The 22469-nt window shown below is 45.2% G+C and overlaps 1 protein-coding gene, 3 long non-coding RNA genes and 1 pseudogene across 5 annotated transcripts in view; 2 read left to right on the top strand and 3 right to left on the bottom strand.

Moving 5' to 3' along the window:
- The window catches only part of LOC309349122, a 128562-nt gene that overhangs the window by 66647 nt on the left and 39446 nt on the right, over positions 1-22469 (top strand). The window lies entirely within an intron of this gene.
- Positions 836-21113, bottom strand: LOC309348944 (DGAT1/2-independent enzyme synthesizing storage lipids-like; annotated as a pseudogene). The gene is made up of 6 exons (XR_014161540.1): positions 20946-21113; positions 19411-19575; positions 14760-14951; positions 3934-3994; positions 2669-2808; positions 836-1033 (listed from the first exon to the last, which is right to left on the bottom strand). The product of XR_014161540.1 is annotated as a DGAT1/2-independent enzyme synthesizing storage lipids-like (transcript).
- Positions 4114-14752, bottom strand: LOC309349148. Its single transcript, XR_014159767.1, has 2 exons — positions 14117-14752; positions 4114-4909 (listed from the first exon to the last, which is right to left on the bottom strand). It is a non-coding gene; the product is annotated as an uncharacterized lncRNA (long non-coding RNA).
- On the top strand, positions 14958-19401 carry LOC309348896 (uncharacterized protein). The gene is made up of 2 exons (XM_081874695.1): positions 14958-17577; positions 18823-19401. The coding sequence occupies exon 1, from the start codon at positions 16575-16577 to the stop codon at positions 17493-17495; it is 921 nt and encodes a 306-aa protein (XP_081730821.1). The 5' UTR covers positions 14958-16574; the 3' UTR covers positions 17496-17577; positions 18823-19401.
- Positions 21192-22469, bottom strand: part of LOC309349078 — a 41208-nt gene continuing 39930 nt past the window's right edge. Inside the window, exon 3 of the long non-coding RNA XR_014159673.1 lies at positions 21192-21292. This is a non-coding gene — a long non-coding RNA (uncharacterized lncRNA). The remainder of the gene's footprint in view (positions 21293-22469) is intronic.

Raw genomic sequence — 22469 nt, 5'->3', positions numbered from 1 at the left:
AAGATAAAGGAAATAGTGTGTTTGTGTGTGTGTGTGTGTGTGTGTGTGTGTGTGTGTGTAAAAGCCTGGTTGCTGCATTCACTCTGGGCAGCTTAGAACATAAAAAACACAGCAACACATCATCAGTTAAAAACTTTCTGATGCAGGGTTGCCTTCAGATGTCTTCAGAAAGTTGTGTAGTTGTTTATCTATTTGACATCTGATAAGAGGGTGTTCAACGGGGGGGGGGGCGGTGCTAATGTGGGGCGGGCACCAGATCCAGCTTCATAGCTGCGTTGGCTGTTTTCGTTAGATCAGTCACTTTTTTCACCAATTCCAGCTGTATTTTTGTTTTCTCTACTTTTCTTGCTATAAGTTTGAAATGATTTGCATTATAGGGCTCAAATCTTGGAGCCTCCTTTTATAAACATAAAGGGAATGCCACTGTTTTAATACAGGTAATTTATAGACATTACTCTTTCATATGTAGTTGTTTATCTATTTTTCACCAATTCCAGCTGTCTTTTTGTTTTCTCTACTTTTCTTGCTATAAGTTTAAAAGGATTTGCATTATAGGGCTCAAATCTTGGAGCACCCTTTTATAAACATAAAAGTGCCACATTTACTCTTTCACATGTAACATTATTTCATGTTTAGTTAAACACTCGCCTTCCCGTTATACTGTTCGATTCTGCCTCTACTAGTGCAAGTTCCCCAAAAAGGGGAATACTGGGTGTATTGCAGGATAGGGCAGAAAAGCACTTGTACATCTTCAAAAACGTAGGACCTTCTGCACACACAGCTGAGCTACTGAGCTAGGGACCCTTCCAAATAATTCATATACAATCCAGCACAATTCTGTGCATATCAACTTAGCTTTAATAACATAATTATTAATGCTTCCTATTACAGACACCTTCTCATGCACACTGCAACTATTTTATATGGACTAGTTAGCTTTGTAATGCTTATCAAATCGTTCTGAAAGCGCTCTTAATATATTTCCTGGCCTTTTTTGGTGTTTATCCCGAAGATTTTCAAGTGCAGTCTTCGCCTGTTGAAAGAAAACCAGAGGAATACATTGTGTTATAGGAATAGATTGCAAATTAGGTATTCACAGTTATTAATATCTGTGAGGAAAAAGCTAAAGGGATCAGAATCAGAGGCAACCCATTTATTCCAGCTATAGAAGCACAATATGTGACTTCTTTCTGGGATACACAACTGACTTTGTACACAGAGATGTGTTGCATCATGAGAGTCCTTGTCTCTCAACCCTCAAAAGTGGTTTCTTCAACATGGAGGGTTGGGCCAGAGCAGCCAGGGTGAGGAACCCCCACTAGGAAACTGCTCATCTCTCAGTGAATCCAGCCCACTCTCTTCATGTTTACCAAAAGCACTGTATGAGAATGGCAGAGAAACAATCAAACATATGTGCCTTGGGCTGCTTTGTACACAGTAGCTACCTTGCATGGTTGTTACAATGTAGGATAAAAGGAGCGAACCTCAGGACAACCAAGGCATAACCCCTTGCAGAAAGAAATTTCTTATCTGCCCCTTTAAACAGGCAATCAAAACCTGAAACTTTATGCAGCAAGAAAACAAGCAGAAAGTGCTTGGAGAAGGATCAGGCATACTAAACAATGTTCCCACCCCGTTCCCATTAGCCACCAGGACCCTACATGCTCCTCCCCTTAGCCCCCTCCCTTTGGGACTCAGCTTCCCAAGTTTTCCTTGAGGAAGGGGGGAAGTGTAACATCCCCTGCAGGAGCAGGTGGAATAAGTCATGCAATGTAATACCATACAAATGGTATCTGTGTTTGACATTGTATTCAGTGAAACGGCATCTCATTTAGGAGCTTGCTGATGCACGAGTAATAACAAATTACAAATGTGTTGCAGAGTTGATAGCTTGGTAGTTGGTCAGGAATTATGGCACCGTTTATCAACACATATCAACTTGTACAATAAATTGTCTTCCTCTTCAACCCTCTCCATATCCTCAAAAATTAGCACTAGGGTGGCTTGGAGGTACCTTCTCAGGCAGATTCTGGGGCACATTGTGTAGGGTTGCCATATGTTTGGGAAATCCCAGACTGGTCCTTCTGGGGCCATCTGGGGGGTTTCTTTTTTCAATTTTAAGGAAATATCCGACTTTGGGGGGTAAATTTGTGTGTGCGCTGTTTCAGGTGCCTACGTGAGTGGCTCTGGTTCTGTTTTGTGCCTGTGGGAAGTTGGTGTGGGGAGAGGGCAACCGCCCCCCCCAAAAAATCTCAACTTTCTGACCAATGGCCCCAAAGAAGCTCAGCTCAGCAACTTTTTATGGAATTGACCAAAATTTTCATGAGGAGCAATTAGAATAAGATCTATTATTTGATTATTGATATAAACCTCCAGAATGTACTTTGTATGCTCAACCCTAATATAGTGGAAAGAAGAAATCGCATTACATGAGCAGATCTCTCTTTGTACCACATAGTTTTTTCCATTTAATTAGTCTCAACAAGTTAAGGAGAGGGGAAATTGAGTGAAGGGCATGATGCACAAAAGTATATATAATGAACCCTATATCAGGTCATATAGAATGAGGAAATCAATATGTACAATACAGTTTAGAGCTGAAAGAGAGAGAAACCAAGAGGAAAAGAAACATTCTGCTTTTAAACTTCCAAGTTTAGAGTTAACTTACTCTTTCAGCCAACTCTACAGCTGTTATATTTGCATCATATGGGATGGGTTCTCCAATAAACGTCCTCAATTTCACTGGAAACCCTCCGTAAAAGGGAAGGATCATACATCGAGTTTTCTCATACAGCCATTTTGTCAGCCCTGTGTATGAAATGGAAGAAGATTCTGAAGGAAAGCGATACCATATCAAATCTGAAATTAGTTGACATTCTCAGTGTTTAGCAATTGCAATAAATAGGAAGAGAGGACGAGTTAAATAATATGAGTGCTTGGGAAAAGAGATACAGTGGTACCTCGGGTTACAAACGCTGCAACTTACATTTTTTTGGGTTACGAACGATTGTAACCCGGAAGTTGTCCAAACTCTTGGAGGACTGGCTGCTGCCTGGAGGCAAACCTGGACATCGGCAGGGCCTACAGAGCTCTCAGAGGCCTCCGCAAATGGAGGCAAACAAGACCCGACACCCACGGTGCCTAGAGCAGCTCCGCTAATGCCGGGAGACAATCCCCAACATCCACGGTGCCTAGAGCGGTTCCGCGAATGCCAGGATCCAAACCCCGACATTTGTGGTGCCTGCAGTGCTCCGCAAATGCCGGGAGCCAAGCTCTGGCATTTGCGGTGCCTAGAGCGGCTCCGCAAATTCCGGAAGCCTAGCCCTGACATCCACAGTGCCTACAGGGCTCCGCAAATGCCGGGATCCAAACCCCGACATCCATGGTGGCTGCAGAGGCTCTGCGACTGGGCTCCAGTAAAGTTGATGAATCCATGAAACAGTAAAATTTGTGTTAAATTACTGTTTTAGGGCGTATTTTTTCATCATCTGGAACGGATCAATCCACTTTCCATGACTTTCAATGGGAAAGTCCACTTCAGATTAAGAACGCTTCAGGTTAAGTACAGACTTCTGGAACCAATTAAGTACTTAATCTGAGGTACCACTGTACAAGATATTCAGTCAGCTCTTATCAGCTCTTTGCAATCAGTCATAAGTTGTGTACAATAGACTGCAGAATATGATATGTTTCCTGTTCAGTTTCCCTCCATGTTAGGGTTGTAGATTATAGCTTTCTGTTAAATCTACTAGAAAACTAAGCAAGGGCATGTTCACTAAGTACTGAGGCAGGCAGCACAGCATTGCAGATAAGTGTACATGTAATAAAATCTATCAGTGAGTAGTAAATAGATATTCTTTTTAAAAGATCATTCTATATTATTAAAATGTATATTGCCTGAGATCTCTTGATCAACCAAGGTATTTAACTTACTTGTCTTTCCAATGGTCCTGTATGCTTCACAACTGTTTTGTGTAAAAATAGGGATGATAGGCTAAAAAAATAAAAGATTAAACAAACATGAAAAGAAAGGTGAGGGCTGTATAATTATTTTGTCCCAACCATTCTGCCTTTATTTTTGTTATGGGCTACGAAGAATGCTTCACATCTGGGATTATAATGAGAAGCAACTCATACATGATAATGTAATTGGCTTTAAAATTCCTGGCACATCTATTCAGATATCTCAGATGAAGAAACTTCAGAAGCTGTCCTCCAGATTTTCAGGAATTTAAAGGGGGGGGGGAGAATTTCCTGGTTTGCCCTGAGGGGGAAAGGAAGCCAGGTTCAGCCAACCGGCCGCTGCTTTTTGGAGTTTGGGGGCAGCTCGTAGGCAATGAGCACCCCAAAAAGGTCTTGGGGATGATCAGGACTCTGAGGGTTCCTGTGGAGGTCAAAAGCGAGTTCGCAACGGGTCTGAGGTTCCATTTGGTGCTGGCCTAACCCGGCTGTCAAGCTGCGATCTCTGGGCTCCAATGTGCAGCGAGCAGCAGATTTCCCAGAAAATAAAACCAAGGAAAAAGGGATTTATTATTCAAGTGTCTTTAGCATTTTGATTTATTTGGCGAACTTCCAGGAGAACAAAAGGGGAGTCTTCTCTGGAATTGGTGACTATCCTGCATGGGTACCAGATGGCTGAAGCACTGAAGGAAACAAAGAAAGTCTGCCATCGGAAATAAAAGGAGGGGGACAGGCATAAGAACTATGAAAACTTTCTTTTTAAAGAAAAAGCATTCAAACTTTTATACTCCTCCCCCCTGGATTCAACTGGCGGCAGCTATAGCCTCTCAGGAACTATTGGCAGACAATTTGGATTTAATTGAATTGAGGCAAAAAGAGATGCTATAAAGATTTAGATCTATTGCTCAGCAATCGGGTGAAGCAATAAGGGATAAAATAATTGAGGCACCTGCAAATCTTCTTTTTTTTTTTTAAAGAATATTTATTAAGATTTTACAAAGTCATAAATACAAAAATACATAGTAAAACAAAAAAGAAAAACTCTCAGACAAAAATACAAAATACAGAAAACAAGAAAAATAAACAAAAAAAGAAGTTAAAACAAATCCACTTTTTTAATAACTTTAAACTCATTAGCTTGTTTCTTTGACCTCCTCACACCTCCCCTTTTTGTATTCCCATTAATATAATCAAGTCAGCAAATCCTTACCCTCTTTCACTTATCTTAACTCTATATCTTAACATGTTAGAACTCTTTGTTTTCACTCATTATCAATTCATTTTTGCATACTCTTTTTAACTTTGTTGCTAATACCACTTATTTTCAATCCAACATCATTTTAACATTCATTAATTTTACAGTGTTTCTGCAGGTAGTCTTTAAATTTCTTCCAATCTTCTTCCACCAACTCTTCTCCCAGGTCTCGGATTCTGCCAGTCATTTCCGCTAATTCCATATAGTCCATCACCTTCATCTGCCACCCTTCCAGGGTGGGTAGATCTTGTGTCTTCCAATACTTTGCAATAAGTATTCTTGCTGCCGTTGTTGCATACTGTCAGGGTTTCTGGGAGAAGTGAGGAGATGGCAGAGGAGACGGAAAGCGAGTGGGAGGAGGGAGAGAGAGACGAGGAAGAAGATGACGGAATTCGAAGGGAATCTATGAGCCTAAGCAGTGAGTCAGAGGATTCCCAAAAGGGAGCTAGCATGATCAGGCGAAAAGCAGGAGAAGAGAGAAGCTGTGAAAAGTCAGGGAAGGAGGGGAGAAAGCCCAGTGAAGCACAGACGCTGTCAGAGGGGTCTCAGCCGGAACGGAGTAAAGGGGGTGGAGTTGTCAGCCTCTCGGAGGGAGGAGGAACAGGAGAAAACAGAGAGAGGGGGTTGGAGCAAGGTGTTCAGCCGGAAAGGGTAGAGAGTGGAACAGGGGGCAGTATAGAGGACGAAGGAAAGGTCAAAAGCAACGTACGCGCGCCAAGTTCAAACATAGAGGCGCGCGGAAGTGGGGAAAGCTCAGAGGAGGAGCCCGGCCCCAAAGCCAGAAGGAGGGGGCAGGAGGCGGCAGAGGATTCAGCCTCAGGCGAATCCCGGAAAGAGAGAACCCAGGGGGGCAGAAAGACCCTGCGGAAAAGAAAGGAGAGGAAGAGGTGGTCTAGAGCCAGGCTATTAAGTTGGTGTGGAGGAGGGGAGGAGTCAGAGGGGGACTTCGGCGGTCTAACGTGACAGACGTACAGCCACAATGCTGAACTGTGAAAGAAGCAATTATCTTCAATAAACTTTTCCTGTAAGTAAACTACAACGGAGTAAGGTCTCTCGTGAGCTGGGACCCACCTGGGTGGCTGTGACAGAAAGTCCCCCTCCCTCTGAAAGCAAAAATTTTTTTTTGCGAAGCTCACGAACGGGGCAGCCATGAGTGCTGAGGAACAGCTGGCTGCACTCCGGGATCAGATTACCACTCTCACAACGGCAGTCATTGCTTCGCAGAAGAAGAATGCTGACTTGGAGAAAGCGTGCCAGGATTTGCAAGCAAGGTGGGAAAATGCGGACAAGGCGGGGACCCCGGGCTCCAGAGCGGAGGGCATTGCGCTTGGAAGGAGGGGGGGCGCCCTAGTTTCGCATTTTAATGGCAACTTGCAAGACTATCCCAACTTCAGGGCAGATGTCGTGTATGCACTGCATTTACTCCGTCATGATTTTAGAGATGAGGAGGAGAGAGTGGGATTTATTGTTTCGCACCTGCATGGGGAGGCCAGGGCTTGGCTACGCAATCTGTGGCGCGAAGATGGACCAGCCCGTCGCAATGCAGATGCGTTTATCAAGGCAATGGATGCTTGTTTTCAATCCTCTGTGGATAAGGACATTGCGCGCCGGCAGATGCACGGGCTGAGGCAGGGGAGAGCCACTGTACGCCAATATCATTCTAAATTTTTTGCATTGCTCACCGCCTTAGATTGGCCGAAGGACAGTCTACCGGTCAGGGATCTTTTTTGGGAGGGATTGAGCCCCTCCGTCAAGGATGAGATCGCAAGGGGGGACAGACCCCAGACCCTGGAAGACGTGGTGCAACGGGCTTTGGCTATAGGAATTCGACATGAGGGACGTCCGTGGCACGAGGAGGGGGGGCCCCAAGCGCGCGCGCAAGCAAAAGCTCTCCCTTTTGTGCACAGGGATTTCAGCCGTGCGCACCCCTCACCAATGGGGAAAGAAGGCGAAGAGCCAATGGAGATTGGTGGTGCTAGGGCTCAAAAGCCATCCCAGAGCCCCATCCCTGCTGCAGCCAAAGCGAAGCCTCCTAGAGGGACCAGGAAGTGTTACATCTGCGACAGTGCACACCATATGGCGAAAGAGTGCCCCCAGAGGCTCCAGAAGCACACTGCAGCACTAGCAACTGTGACAGCAGAGGTGCAATCAGAGGAGCAGCTTCAGGGAAACTGCAGTGCCTGGCTGGAAGCAGAGCTACTGGGGCTCAGCCAGGCGGATCTGTAGAGAAGTCCCCAGCATCCTTGCAGCGCATGGACCCTTTACCTCCCAAACCAGCAGTTTTACTCACAGCAACGCTCCAGCTGCCTGATGGGCGACTTCTCGAGGTTCCAACAACCATCGATTCGGGAAGCAACGCCGATTTCGTGGGATTACAGTTCGTCAAGCAGCATAACATAGCGCTCCTGCCTGCAACGACGCCTCTGAACGTGGTCACGGTAGACGGCAGGAAGTTGCTGGGGGGGCAAGTGGTGCAGCAAACCCCTCCCATGATGATGCAAATTGGAGACCATCGAGAGCTTATTAGTTTCAATGTCACCCACTTATCGGACACGCCCATCGTGTTGGGCATGAGTTGGCTGGACAGGCACAGTCCCGCGGTTGCTTGGTACCAGAGGCAGATCACCTTTTGTTCATCGTATTGCGCCCAGAATTGCATCCAAACCGATCAAGGAGGAGAAGCCGAACAGCAGCTGCATCTGAGTATGGTGCAAGCGGTTCCTCACAAGTACGCGGAGTTCTTGGAGGTTTTCTGCGAAAAGGAAGCTGACAAATTGCCGCCTCACAGACCTTACGACTGCGCGATTGACTTAGTGCCAGGCGCGCAGTTGCCAACTGCCAAGCTGTACTCCATGTCGGAAGACGAGCTGCAAGAGCTTCGGGAGTTCATAGAACACAACCTCAAGCGCGGATTCATCCAGGAATCTAAAGCAGCGGGAGGCAGTCCTGTTTTCTTTGTGAAAAAGAAAGACACGCCCCAGAAGAGGCTCATTGTGGACTACCGGTTCATAAACAGACTAACTAAGCCCAAGGCCTTCCCCATGCCCAAAATTGACGACCTTTTGGCTACAGTCAGGAGGGGGAAGATTTTTACCAAGCTGGATTTACGTGGAGCTTACAACCTCATCCGCATCAGGAAGGGCGACGAGTGGAAGACGGCCATGTTCACTCCTTTGGGCACGTACGAATACAGAGTTATGCCCTTCGGTCTACAAAATGGCAGCCATGTTTTCCAAGCATTCATGCATCACGTCCTGACAGGTCTCCTCTACAAGAAGTGTGTCTGTTTTCTCGACGATATCCTGATTTTCTCGGAATCGCCAGAGGATCACGATAAGGACGTGAAGGAAGTTCTGCAGAGGCTGAAGGAACACAGGCTGTACGCCAAGTTGGAGAAGTGCCAGTTTGATGTGAGAGAGGTAGATTTCCTTGGCTACAAGCTGTCCGACGAGGGACTGGCCATGGACAAGACTAAAGTCCAAGCGCTGTTGGACTGGAAAAGCCCTCGAAATCGGAAGGAGGTCCAGAGGTTCATCGGCTTTGCCAATTTTTATCGCAAGTTTATTAAAGGTTTTGCAAACGCGACGGCGGCAATCACTGACACCCTCAGTTCCAAGAAGAAGAAGTTCGTCTGGACCGAACAAGCAGAGCGATCCTTTCGGAAGCTTAAAAGCCTTTTCGCCTCCGAGGAGCAGCTGCTGCACGTGAATCCTGGCAGGCCCATGCGGGTAGAGACAGATGCATCAGACAGAGCAGTTGGGGCCGTCCTCTTGCAAGAGGATTCGCAAGGCAACTGGAGACCGGGTGCATTCTACTCCCGGAAGCTCAGCAAGACGGAGCGCAACTACACCATATGGGACAGGGAGTTGTTGGCCATTCATGCAGCTTTCAAAGCGTGGCGACACTTCTTGATAGGAGCCAAGCACACGGTGCAGGTCCGCACGGATCACAAGAACTTGGAGTATTGGCGGACGGCTAAATTGCAAACCCAACGACACATGCGCTGGGCGGAATTCTTTGCGGATTTCGATTTCAAAATAGAATACATCCCTGGAGACTCCAATGTTATAGCAGACGCGCTGTCCCGAAAGCCTCAATACCTGGAGGAAGTAGCTCCAATCGCAGCAAAGTACATTTTCGCACCGCAGGCGTGGACGTGCGCTACCATCGCAGTCGACCTGGACGCGGTGCGACGCGCGCTGCAAGAGGATCAGTTTGCACAATCCAAGATGGAGGAGCTCCGCAGAGGGTCGCCTGACAACAATGAGTTTCAGTTGCAGGATGGACTTTTGACTCGCAAGGGCGCCCTTTACGTGCCCACCGACGAGCTTCGCGCCACGGTTTTGCAACAATTGCACGATGCCCCGAGTGCGGGCCATTTCGGCAAAGAGAAGACGATGGAGTTGGTGGCAAGGGACTTTTGGTGGCCCCAGATGAGAGGAGAGGTGGCGGACTACGTAGCCAGGTGCGATATCTGCCAGAGGTCCAAACCAGTGCATCAGAAGCAGGCGGGATTGTTAGAACCGCTGGAGACACCGCAGCAACCGTGGGAGAGGGTAGCGTTGGACTTTGTTACAGACCTGCCCAGCTCCAGAGGTAAGACGGCGGTGTTAGTGGTTGTGGACTTGTTCACCAAAATGGCGCACTTCATTCCTTGTGCCAAGGTGGCGACGGCAGAACAGACCGCAAAGCTCTTCATCGATCACGTCTTCAGAGTGCATGGACTACCGCAGTCCGTCTTGTCCGACAGGGGGCGCCAATTTGTTTCCACTTTCTGGCGGAAGCTTCTGGGTATCTTGCACGTCAAGATCAACCTGACGTCGGCGAGGCATCCACAGACCAACGGTCAAGCGGAGAGGGTCAACGCGATCATGCAGCAGTACCTACGGTGTTACGCCAACCAGCGACCCGCGGCGTGGGTGGACTACCTGCCGATGGCTGAGTTCGCCTACAACAACACGAAGCACGCATCCACCGGGGTGACGCCTTTCTTCGCGAACTATGGACGTCATCCCAGAACCTTCCCGAGCTTTACAGCACCTGAAGGGGGGGAACCTCAAAATGCCGACCAGTTTGCAGCAGAGTTGCAAGAGGTGCACGAGGAGCTGCGGAGACATTTGGAGCTGGCAAAGCAGGCGTATAAGGTGCAAGCCGATAAACACAGAAGGGCGGGGGAAGACATTCAGGTTGGGGACTGGGTATGGTTAGCAGCCCACGCGATGCCGGCCAGGTCGTTGGCCAAAAAGAAGTTAGAACACAGGCAGCTAGGACCATATCAAGTTGAGGCTAAGATCAATCCGGTGGCTTTTCGCCTAGCCCTTCCGGAGGGCTCCAGGGTGCACCCAGTCTTTCATAGGTCGGTGCTCACTCCCTACAAAGCCCCACACAGGTTTCAAGAGTCAGGAGCACCTCCAGAGCCACGTAGAAGGGCGCCTGAGAGAGGGGAGTCGCCAAGACCAGAACCTCTTAATGAGGTCACAGAGATACTGGATTCACGATGGGGGGAGGAGGGGGTTGAATATTTTCTCGCCAGGGAAGGCACTCCAGTCTCTGCAAATAGCTGGGTGCCGGGTTACGCTTTGGACGAACCCCTGTTGAAGGAGGAGTTTCATGCAATTTTTCCGCACAAACCCATGCCCGAGGAGTATTTTGATGATTGGCTTTTCACGCCCACTTTGTCGGGCAGCACGTTCGGGGGTTTCTCCTCGCCCGAGGGCTCTACGCCCAAAACAAGCCCGACCAGGGATCCCCGCCTGGGGGGGGGAGAGACAAACCCTTATTGGTGGGTGGATCAGCCAAGGGAGGTATGGAGTCAGAGGTGGATGATAGGTCCTTGGCAGGCAGCGCCAGGAGAAGCAGTGAGGGAGGAAGAGACTGTGATGCCTTCAGGGGGGGAACCCGAGTTCGAACACACGTATACGGAGCTGCCAGAGGAGAAGATTGACGTGGACACCCGGTATCCTGAACCGACCCAGGAAGAACCACATTTCCCTCAACCTGCACCCAGCGACCGGGAGGGGGGAAGGGGGGGCTTCGAGGGGGGGATGGATGTCAGGGTTTCTGGGAGAAGTGAGGAGATGGCAGAGGAGACGGAAAGCGAGTGGGAGGAGGGAGAGAGAGACGAGGAAGAAGATGACGGAATTCGAAGGGAATCTATGAGCCTAAGCAGTGAGTCAGAGGATTCCCAAAAGGGAGCTAGCATGATCAGGCGAAAAGCAGGAGAAGAGAGAAGCTGTGAAAAGTCAGGGAAGGAGGGGAGAAAGCCCAGTGAAGCACAGACGCTGTCAGAGGGGTCTCAGCCGGAACGGAGTAAAGGGGGTGGAGTTGTCAGCCTCTCGGAGGGAGGAGGAACAGGAGAAAACAGAGAGAGGGGGTTGGAGCAAGGTGTTCAGCCGGAAAGGGTAGAGAGTGGAACAGGGGGCAGTATAGAGGACGAAGGAAAGGTCAAAAGCAACGTACGCGCGCCAAGTTCAAACATAGAGGCGCGCGGAAGTGGGGAAAGCTCAGAGGAGGAGCCCGGCCCCAAAGCCAGAAGGAGGGGGCAGGAGGCGGCAGAGGATTCAGCCTCAGGCGAATCCTGGAAAGAGAGAACCCAGGGGGGCAGAAAGACCCTGCGGAAAAGAAAGGAGAGGAAGAGGTGGTCTAGAGCCAGGCTATTAAGTTGGTGTGGAGGAGGGGAGGAGTCAGAGGGGGACTTCGGCGGTCTAACGTGACAGACGTACAGCCACAATGCTGAACTGTGAAAGAAGCAATTATCTTCAATAAACTTTTCCTGTAAGTAAACTACAACGGAGTAAGGTCTCTCGTGAGCTGGGACCCACCTGGGTGGCTGTGACACATACATAAAGAAAGTTCTATCCTTCTTTGGCACCAATTGGCCTACCATGCCCAGGAGAAAGGCCTCTGGTTTCTTCAGGAAGGTATACTTAAATACCTTTTTCATTTCATTATAAATCATCTCCCAGAAAGCCTTAATCTTTGGGCACGTCCACCAAAGGTGAAAGAATGTGCCTTCATTCTCTTTACATTTCCAACATTTGTTCTCGGGCAAATGATATATTTTTGCAAGCTTGACTGGTGTCATGTACCACCTGTAAATCATTTTCATAATATTCTCTCTTAGGGCATTGCATGCCATGAATTTCATACCGGTGGTCCACAACTGTTCCCAGTCAGCAAACATAATATTATGACCAATATCTTGTGCCCATTTAATCATGGCTGATTTAACCGTTTCATCCTGAGTATTCCATTTTAACAGCAAGTTATACATTCTTGAAAGTATCTTAGTTTTGGGGTCTAACAGTTCTGTTTCCAATTTTGATTTTTCCACCTGGAAGCCAATTTTTTTATCCAAATTGTAGGCCTCTCTTATTTGATAGTAATGAAACCAGTCTCGCACTTTATCTTTTAATTTCTCAAAACTCTGCAATTTCAATTTGTTTCCTCTTGTTCCAATATTTCCCAATATTTCGGCCATTTGGCCTCCATATTGAGTCTTTTAAAAGCCTTTGCTTCCATTGGTGACAACCACCTTGGGGTTTTATTTTCCAATAAGTCTTTATATCTTATCCAGACATTAAACAATGCTTTCCTGACAATATGGTTTTTAAATGCTTGATGTGCTTTAAGCTTGTCGTACCACAAATATGCATGCCACCCAAAAGCATTATTGAAACCTTCTAAGTCCAAAATGTCTGTGTTCTCAAGAAGCAGCCAGTCTTTCAACCAGCAAAATGCTGCTGATTCATAGTAAAGTTTAAGGTCTGGCAGGGCAAATCCGCCTCTTTCCTTTGCATCAGTTAATATTTTAAATTTTATTCTGGGCTTCTTGCCCTCCCAGACAAATCTAGAAATATCTTTCTGCCACTTCTTGAAACAGTCCATCTTGTCCAAAATTTGCAGTGATTGAAACAAAAATAACATTTTTGGCAATACATTCATCTTTATAGCTGCAATTCGACCCAACAAGGAAAGCTTCAAATTTGACCATATTTCTAAGTCTTTTTTCACTTCTGCCCAACATTTCTCATAATTATCTTTAAATAGGTTTAGGTTCTTAGCAGTCATATTAACCCCTAAATATTTTACTTTCTTAGCTAATGTTAAACCTGTCTCCTTCTGAAACCTCTCTTTCTCAATCGGTGTAAAATTTTTCTCAAGCACTTTAGTTTTTGACTTGTTCAACTTAAATCCTGCCACATGACCAAATTCTTGAATCAATTCTAATACTCTTTTCGTACTAGATTCTGGCTCCTGTAACGTCAAAACTAGGTCATCTGCGAAAGCTTTCAATTTGTATTGTTTGGCTCCGACCTCAATACCTTTAATCAAATGGTCCCTCCTAATCATGTTCAGCAAAACCTCCAGGACCGAAATAAAAAGCAATGGGGAAATTGGGCAGCCTTGTCGTGTCCCTTTCTCTATCTTAAATTCCTCTGTCATCACATTGTTAACTATTAACTTAGCCTTTTGTTCTGAGTAAATTGCACTTATACCATTTTCAAACCCTTGACCCACCCCCATTCCCTGAAGATTTTTCTTCATAAAACTCCAAGAAATGATGTCAAAGGCTTTTTCCGCATCTATAAAAATTAGAACTGCTTTGGTATTAATATTCACTTGCAACATCTCCAAAATGTTAATTATATTTCTCGTATTGTCAGACAAGTGTCTACCTGGGAGAAAGCCAGCTTGGTCCTTGTGTATCTCTTCAACTAATACCTTTTTTAATCTATTAGCCAAAATATCAGCAAAAAAATTATAATCCACATTGAGCAGGGATAGGAGACGGTAGTTCTTAAGTTGTGTCTTTTCAGACTCAGTATTCGCTATAAGTGTAATATAAGCTTCCTTCCACGACTCTAGCGCCTTTTCCCCCTCCAAAATTTCATTACAAACCTGCAAATCTTCTTGAGACTCAGAAGCAGGAGGTACATAGAATCATAGAAACATCAAGCTATTGATCATGCTTTCAGGGTTAAATCCCCGTATGCTAAGAAGAAAACATTTCCAGGAGATTGTTTGGTCTTTTTTTTATTCTAGAAATATCAAAGACTGAGTGCTCCAGACATATTATGAGAAGGATCTTGAAATAGATGATGACTGGCAGCATTAAGATAAATACTGCAGTGTAATGTGTTTTGATGGATTCAATAATGGAAAACTGAATAGTATAGTTTTTGTAAAATATGCAAGGATTTATGATATGTAAAATGAACTATCAAAGGAGAAGAAAGGAAGTCATTGATATCTTAAGAATGTAAAATGAGTATTTTAAATAGTAAAACAATTTTTTAAAATAAAATTATATATAAAAAAGAAAGATAAAAGGAAAACGCAGGTTCTCTTTTTAAATGTCACCAATTCCAGTAGGTTTGTTTTAAAGCAGCGGTGGGGAGAGCTGTGGCACTCCAGATATCATTTGACAAACAGGATATTTGCCATCCTCAACTTTTTCGGATGCTGGATCAAGGATGTCAACACATTACATCTTATCTAGGATAATGGTGAAGGCAATGCAAATTGCACAAAGATCACTCACCACTTTCGCCTCCAAAGCTGCCTGAGCAAAACCTGTGCGTTTACCCCACATTATGCAAGTAATCATGACTATACAGTGCTTCTCTACCTCCACCAGGTGAAATGCCCATTAAACGGCCTTTCTTCATCATTTCCACAATTTCAGCTTTCTTGTAAGATTTCAACCCGATCACATAATAAAGCATCTGCAGCCCTGAAAAAATAAGCCCCAAATAGAAGAATGTATTTATGTGAAACCTATTTAGGAAATAGTGTGGATACAATACAAGTGTCATTATTCCACATATATTGCACTATTATGGATCACAATCATAGCTCTCTGCCAATCCATTTTAACAAGGATTTCATGGATGGGGACTTTATGCTAATTGCTCTTTTGCTCAGAGGTTCTGACAGTAGGCTTTTTTTGGAAAGCATATTGAGTGGGGTTGAGTGCTGAGGTGGCCACTTTTTAGACATGTGTTCCTCAAGTCAAGCCTGTAATACATTCAAGTTTGCATTATGATAAAAATACAGCTCAAAGTGCCTTGCTGCACCATCCAAACCTTCAATCCCTTTAGGGCGCAGAGCTTTTGGATACAGTAGATACACACACAGGGGGGCGGGGGGGGAGATACACGCATGGCATAGAGGAGACTATGCTGATGAAAAACTGCCTCCACCAGCAGAGATTTGTACACAGATATAAGGGTGGAGGTTATATGCTGCATTAATTAACCTAGTGGAAAAACTCCAAACAGCACTCTGTGCTACTGCGCCTCTTTGGCCTCCTTCCTTCCTTCCTTTAAATGACTTTTCTGTGATGTCATAGTTTCCTGGGGTGGCTGCTGTGTGCATGCAGAGGAAGATGATGTGGGAGGAGTGGCAGTGGAGGGCCATGAACACTACAGCAAGGGTGCCACATGTGTTTGATTGAAGTGTCACATGGGGGCATAAAAGCTGTGTGTGGGAGTGCTTGATAGGCCATGTGTTTGGGTGGAGCAATGTTTTCTGGGATCTGTGTGCAGATTTGGTGATAGGTTGGAGTTGCTGTGAAAGCATGTCTTTTGAGCTTCACTTGGGCTTCTGCCTTTTTCCTTTGCTGTAGCTCCAACCCCGTCCCAGCTGCCACCCAGTGGTGTTTGAATACAGAGGATTTTGCACAGGTGGTTTGCTAGTGCAGATGCTCCCAAGCAGAATCCCATACTTTGCTTTGTTCTTTCCTTTAAGGAATATCCCATCATTACTAGTGACTGAACTTTACAAAACTCTTTGTACTTGAGGAAACCATAAACTTAGAGACCCCAAAGCCTAAGCCTTGTCGTATTCTGACATTAAAGTGAGCAGCAATTATTACATGAGAGCTTGTAGTCATTACCGAGGAGGCAGGTTTAGTCGTTATTTGAGGACTATCCCTGCCTCCGGGTCTGGTCTTGTCCAGATTGATAGTGGAATCAGCAGGGATACCCACTTGACCTGAAGGTGGTGCTGTGCAATGCCTGGTCAATGAACCATAAGACCACTGCCATCCATGACTTGATCATGGATGGAGGACTTGACCTGGCTTGTGTATCAGGCCTTGTGGGTGGGGAGGGTGGGGAGGGGGCGTATGCAGTGATTTTTAGGAAGTCATTAATTTGCACCAGGCATCCTATTGGGAAGACCTAGTTCTCTGAGTGCATGTACTGGAAGTTGGGCAATAGGGGCAGTACAGGATTCCTTTTGGTGTACCGACCTCCCCGCTGCACCAAGGATTCCCTGCCCGAGTTGCTTCAGGTCATGGCAGATGTTCTCCTGGAGACACCTAGTTTGGTTGTCCTAGGGGATTTTAACATCCATGCCGACACAACCTTACAAGGGGCCACTCAAGGACTTCATGGAAAGCATGGCCTCTATGGGGCTGTCCCTGAATAAGTCTGGCCCAAATTATAGCCGTGGACATGCCTTAGACCTGGTGTTCACCTCTATGGATGTTGGTGATCTGACACTAAGTAAAAGTGAAACTAATGAAGTGCCATGGTCAGATCACTTCCTGGTGCAACTGGACTTCTCCGCAACCCTTCCCCTCTGCGGAAAGGTGGGACTGATTCAGATGTTCTGCCCCCACCACTTAATGGAACCAAATGGCTTCCAAAGAGTGGTAGGGGATGCTTTATCCCATGTTGATGGCCTTTCAGCTGATTCCCTGGTGGCCCGCTGGAATGTGGAGTTAACTAGGGCTATTGACTGTTTGGCTCTGAAGCGCCCTCTCCGATTGCATGGAGCCTGGACAGCCGCGTGGTTTTCCATGGATCTGAGGGCAATGAAACAATCGCTGAGACAACTAGAGTGCCGGTGGTGGATAACTCATTCTGAAGCTGACCGGACATGGGTTAGAGCTCAGTATGGAGTCTACCAAGTGGCGATAGCAACGGCGAAGAATACTTTCTTCACTGCCTCTATTGCATCTGCAGAAAACAGCAGCAGGAGACTTTTTCAGGTGGTTTGCAATTTAGCGGAACCACCTGCTCCATCGGGGCACAGTATGGGCCACATGATCTCCTGCAATGATTTTGCAAAGTTTTTTGCAGGTAAAGTCGTTCAGATTCAGGAAAAGGTAGACTCCACCATGGGAGCAGAGCCGGGGCTGGAGAGTGCTAGAGTCCTGTCTAGTCAAGTTGTGTGGGATCAATTCCAATCTGTTACCTCTGAGGATGTGGACAGGCTGCTTAGACGAGTGAAACCAACTACCTGTCTCCTTGATCCTTATAAAAGCTAGTTGGGAAGGGCTGGGCGATGGGCTTTGCGGGGTGGTGAATGCTTCTCTCTGTGAGGGAGACTTCCCAGACCTGCTGAAAATGGTGGTCATTAAACTGCTTCTTTAAAAAAACAACTCTAGACCCAGCCAATATGGCCAACTATCGTTCAGTCTCAAATCTTCCACTCTTGGGCAAGGTGACTGAGCGAGTGGTTGCTGAACAACTTCAGGCATGCCTGGAAGAAGCGGACCATTTGGATCCCTTCCAGTCAGGATTCAGGCTTCATCATGGGACTGAAACTGCCTTGGTCGCACTGGTCGATGATCTCCGGCAGGCTAGGGACAAAGGTGAGAGCTGTTTCCTAGTTCTGCTGGATCTCTCAGCGGCTTTTGGTACCATCAACCATAACATCTTTCTGGACTGTCTAGAAGGGCTGGGAGCTGGGGCACTGTTATACAGTGGTTCCGCTCCTTCCTCCTGGGCCGTGTTCAGCAAGTGGTGGTAGGGGATGAGTGTTCAGACCCCTGGGCTCTCACTTGTGGGGTGCCTCAGGGTTCTGTCCTCTCCCCCATGCTTTTTAACATCTACATGCAGCCACCAGGGGGTTTGGGTTGGGTGTTCATCAATATGCAGATGATACCCAGCTCTACCTCTTTCAACCAGTGAACCAGTGAAGGCGGTAAAGGTCCTGTGTGAGTGTCTGGAGGTGGTTGGAGGATGGATGGCAGCTAACAGATCGAGGTTGAATTCTGACAAGACAGAAGTACTGTTTTAGGGGGACAGGAGGCGGGTGGGTATGGAGGACTCACTGGTCCTGAATGGGATAACGGTGCCCCTGAAGGACCAGGTGCACAGCCTGGGAGTCATTTTGGACTCACAGCTGTCCATGGAGGTGCAGGTCAATTCTGTGTCCAGGGCAGCTGTTTAACAGCTCCATCTGTATGCAGGCTGAGATCCTATCTGCCCGTGGACTGTCTCACCAGAGTGGTGCATGCTCCAGTTATCTCCTGCTTGGACTACTGCAATGTGCTCTACGTGGGGCTACCTTTGAAGGTGACCGGAAACTACAACTAATTCAGAATGTGGCAGCTAGACTGGTGACTGGGAGCGTCCACCGAGACCACATAACACCAGTCTTGAAAGACCTACATTGGCTCCCAGTATGTTTCAGAGCACAATTAAAAGTGTTTAAAGCCCTAAACAGCCTCGGTCCAGTATACCTGAAGGAGCATCTCCACCCCCATTGCTCTGCTCGGACACTGAGGTCTAGTGCTGAGGGCCTTCTGGTGGTTCCCTCACTGTGAGAAGCCAAGTTACAGGGAACCAGGCAGAGGGCCTTCTCGATAGTGGCACCTGCCCTGTGGAACGCCCTCCCACCAGATGTCAAAGAGAAAAACAACTACCAGACTTTTAGAAGACATCTGAAGGCAGCCCGGTTTTTAGGGAAGCTTTTCGTGTTTAACAGACTACAGTATTTTAATACTTTCTTGGAAGCCGCTCAGAGAGGCTGAGGAAACCCACCCGGATGGGCGGGGTATAAATAATAAATTATTATTATTATTATTATAGCATAGGAATCAGATGACACATTATCCAGATTCCTCAGTTTTTAGATCTCTGGGGAAGAATGTAGACAGAAAAGCACAGCATTTCTTCATGGAGACCATTTCTGCTGACTCAATTGTGAATAGGAAATAATTATTCATCCTGCATTCATTCTCTTTTACTAGCAATGACTTGGTGCAAAAGTACCTTCATCTGCACTAACTAAACTATTTCACCTGTTGCTGCTATTTTATTTATCAGTTGTTTTTACCTGCTTTCCTGATATGCAGTTTTATATTTTAAAGCATTTTTTCATAGCTTATAGCATTTTTTTTGTCATATTTTACATGTTTTATGTAAAAAAACATGATTTAAATTTAAATAATTTACCTGGTATCCAATACGCGACATGATGAGTTAATGAAAAGCACCCTCTCCCCATCTCTAAAAAATATCTAGCCACAAATAAGGCATAGCCGAGAGGAGCAACTCCATGATGATAAATAATAATCCCTGGTCCTTTAGGGATATGTTCCATACCAGTAAGTTCATAACCTGAAAATAATACAAAATGCAACAAAGAAATATCGCAACAATTATTGGAGGAAATCAGTGTGGTTCAGAAAAAAAATGAAATTTAAGATCAGGTTAAAAGCTCTGTTATATGCTTTTGAATTATGGAGCTGGAGGAGACTCTTGAGAGTCCCATGGACTGCAAGAAGATCAAACCTATCCATTCTTAAGGAAATCAGCCCTGAGTGCTCACTGGAAGGACAGATCCTGAAGCTGAGGCTCCAATACTTTGGCTACTTCATGAGAAGAGAAGACTCCCTGGAAAAGACCCTGATGTTGGGAAAGATTGAGGGCAGAAGGAGAAGGGGTCGACAGAGGACAAGATGATTGGACAGTGTTCTCGAAGCTACCAGCATGAGTCTGACCGAACCGCGGGAGGCAGTAGAAGACAGGAGTGCCTGGCATGCTCTGGTCCATGGGGTCACGACGAGTCAGACACGACTAAATGACTAAACAACAATGACAATATGCTCCAGCATTCAGGATGCTAGGTTGTCATCCACACGGATCAAGACTTTCTCTGTGGTGGTCCCTTAATGAATGAAGGGATTTCTCCTCTCGTGGAATGTTCCTTCCTTGCTTCCTTTTGAGCACAGCTGGAAACATTTTTGCCCAGACTTTGAGTGAGCTAAAACTGTGTTTTGCTGTTTTAGTCTACTTTAAGCTTTTATATGGGGTTTAGCCCTTGGGATGGTTTAATATGTTGTTTCAACACTTACAGTAACATGAGACCTGTGGGAATCATTGAGTACATATAAAGAGTCCTATGGATCAGGCCAAAGGCCTCTATTTGAGACTATCCTGTTTCCCGCAGTGTCCATCTAAAGTAGTAGCCATCACCATATCCTTTGCTGGCATATTCCATCGTTTGTGTACATAGTTGCTAATTGTGTCCCTGTGAGGTGTAAACAACATTCTCCAGGTTTCTTTTGGAGAAGAAGCGTACTTAAAATGTGGTTTAAATGTATAGTGTTTATGCAACTACCAGCCGACCCTTTCTTTTATAATCTGTCTTATTTATTTATTTTATCATTTATTTATTGAATTTATATACCACCCTATACCTGGAGGCCTCAGGGCAGTTCACAGAACCACCTTAGTTTCATACTTCACAAAATGCTTTGTTTTTCTTATTACATGAATAAATAGCCATGCCTTTGTTTTTATCTTTATGTAGCCAACCCAAACTTGTAGCTGTTGTGACTCTGAGGGGGGTTCAGAGGTCCAGTCCTGCCTGATTCACTGTGGCAACTATTGTTCCATTGCTTCAAGCCTGAAATTCTGATCCCGTCCTATGAAATTATAGTGACTCATAAGAAAGAATTATTGCTATGAAAGAAACTTTTACTCACCATGCCATATCTTTCCATATATATTTGTAATATGAGCAATAAATTTCCTTGGCTTTTCCCAAATTTTGCTATCAGGACCAGTTTCTTGGTGCTTATTCATCTTCATGTAAACATATAGCCCAAATGAGCAAGCACAGCCATCTAAATATATATCTATTATTAATGAACAAAGCAAAATCAGAAGAAGCCACCAAGGGTGAACCACTGAGATCAGCTAATCAAGTTTTGCAGCATTTGATTAAAGCAGCTCATTGTTTCCTGATCTGAAGCACCAAGCGTATGCCAATGAAATAAATATATGAAGTGAAATTTTCTTCAGTTGTGATGCTATTTCCCCCACTGTTTACCTGTAAAACAGAAAATGCAGTACATTGATTTGATCTGCCTTCCCAGAAACATTCATGAATACATGAAAATCTCATGCTGCTTAATATTTTCCTAGTTTTCCGCAGTGTAACTTGCCAAGTTGCTGTATTGTGTTTCCAACGTCAATCATGGAGATTTACAAAATTACAAATATATGACTCCATCATTTATCTGTTGTAAAGCAAGCTGGTTTCATTCCACTACTGAAGGTTTTTTTAATTATTTTTTGCATTTTCAAAAACAGGAACAAAGAGTATATTTAACCCCCACCCCCCACCCCGTCCCACTTACAACCATACCAAATACAGCATATCTACTTATACCATGTGACTTCCCTTTCACAGTTTTCCTGGTTCCATTTGCTTTTCTACTACTCCGCGTAATCCACATCTTTTTCATCATTTGGTACTTTATCTATTTCGACTCTGCTGAATTTCCACGAGACCTGCTAAGCTATGTATTTGTCTGTACCTGTACTGGTTCTGTAAATAGTCAATGAACATTATCCCTTCCTCCTTATATTCCTTATCTCCGTTTTCTCTTATCCTGTTCATGAGACAAACCAGTTCAGCATATTCAAACAATTTACACTACTGTTCTTCCTTAGTGGTACTATACTTGGTCTTCATCTTTGTGCCAATAAAGTTCTAGCTGTAGTAGTGGCATAAAGTAGTAAACTCTTTTGTTTTTTGGGACCTCCGTTATTACCATTCCCCAAGAGAAAAATCTCAAGTGTTTGGGGAAAAGTTTTTTTTAATTATCTTTTCCAATTCATTAGATTAGATTCCTAATAATCCTTAATTATTTTAAAGGACCACCACATGTGAATTAAAAATTCCTCAAGTTCCCTTGCAAGGTATATGCAAAATATACCTTTTTCTTTTTTTAGACATCTTTGCCAATCTGGTGGGTGTTAAATCTCTGGGCCATTTTGATCTTATTTTCTTTTATCGCATAACATGCCGTAAAATTCATATTTATTTTCCACAATCTTTTTCCATAATGTATAATCAATATTGTGACCCACATCTTATGCCCACTTAATCATGCTTGATTTCACAAATTCATCTTTAGTTTCCCACTCCAACAGCTGTTTGTATATTTTTGATAATACTTCTATATTTGTATCTAATAGGTCTTTGATAAACTGAGACTTTT

Source organism: Podarcis erhardii (genome assembly GCF_964252035.2).
Source record: "Podarcis erhardii genome assembly, chromosome: 8".
NCBI classification, from domain to species: domain Eukaryota; kingdom Metazoa; phylum Chordata; class Lepidosauria; order Squamata; family Lacertidae; genus Podarcis; species Podarcis erhardii.
This window is presented reverse-complemented; position numbering and strand designations above follow the sequence as displayed.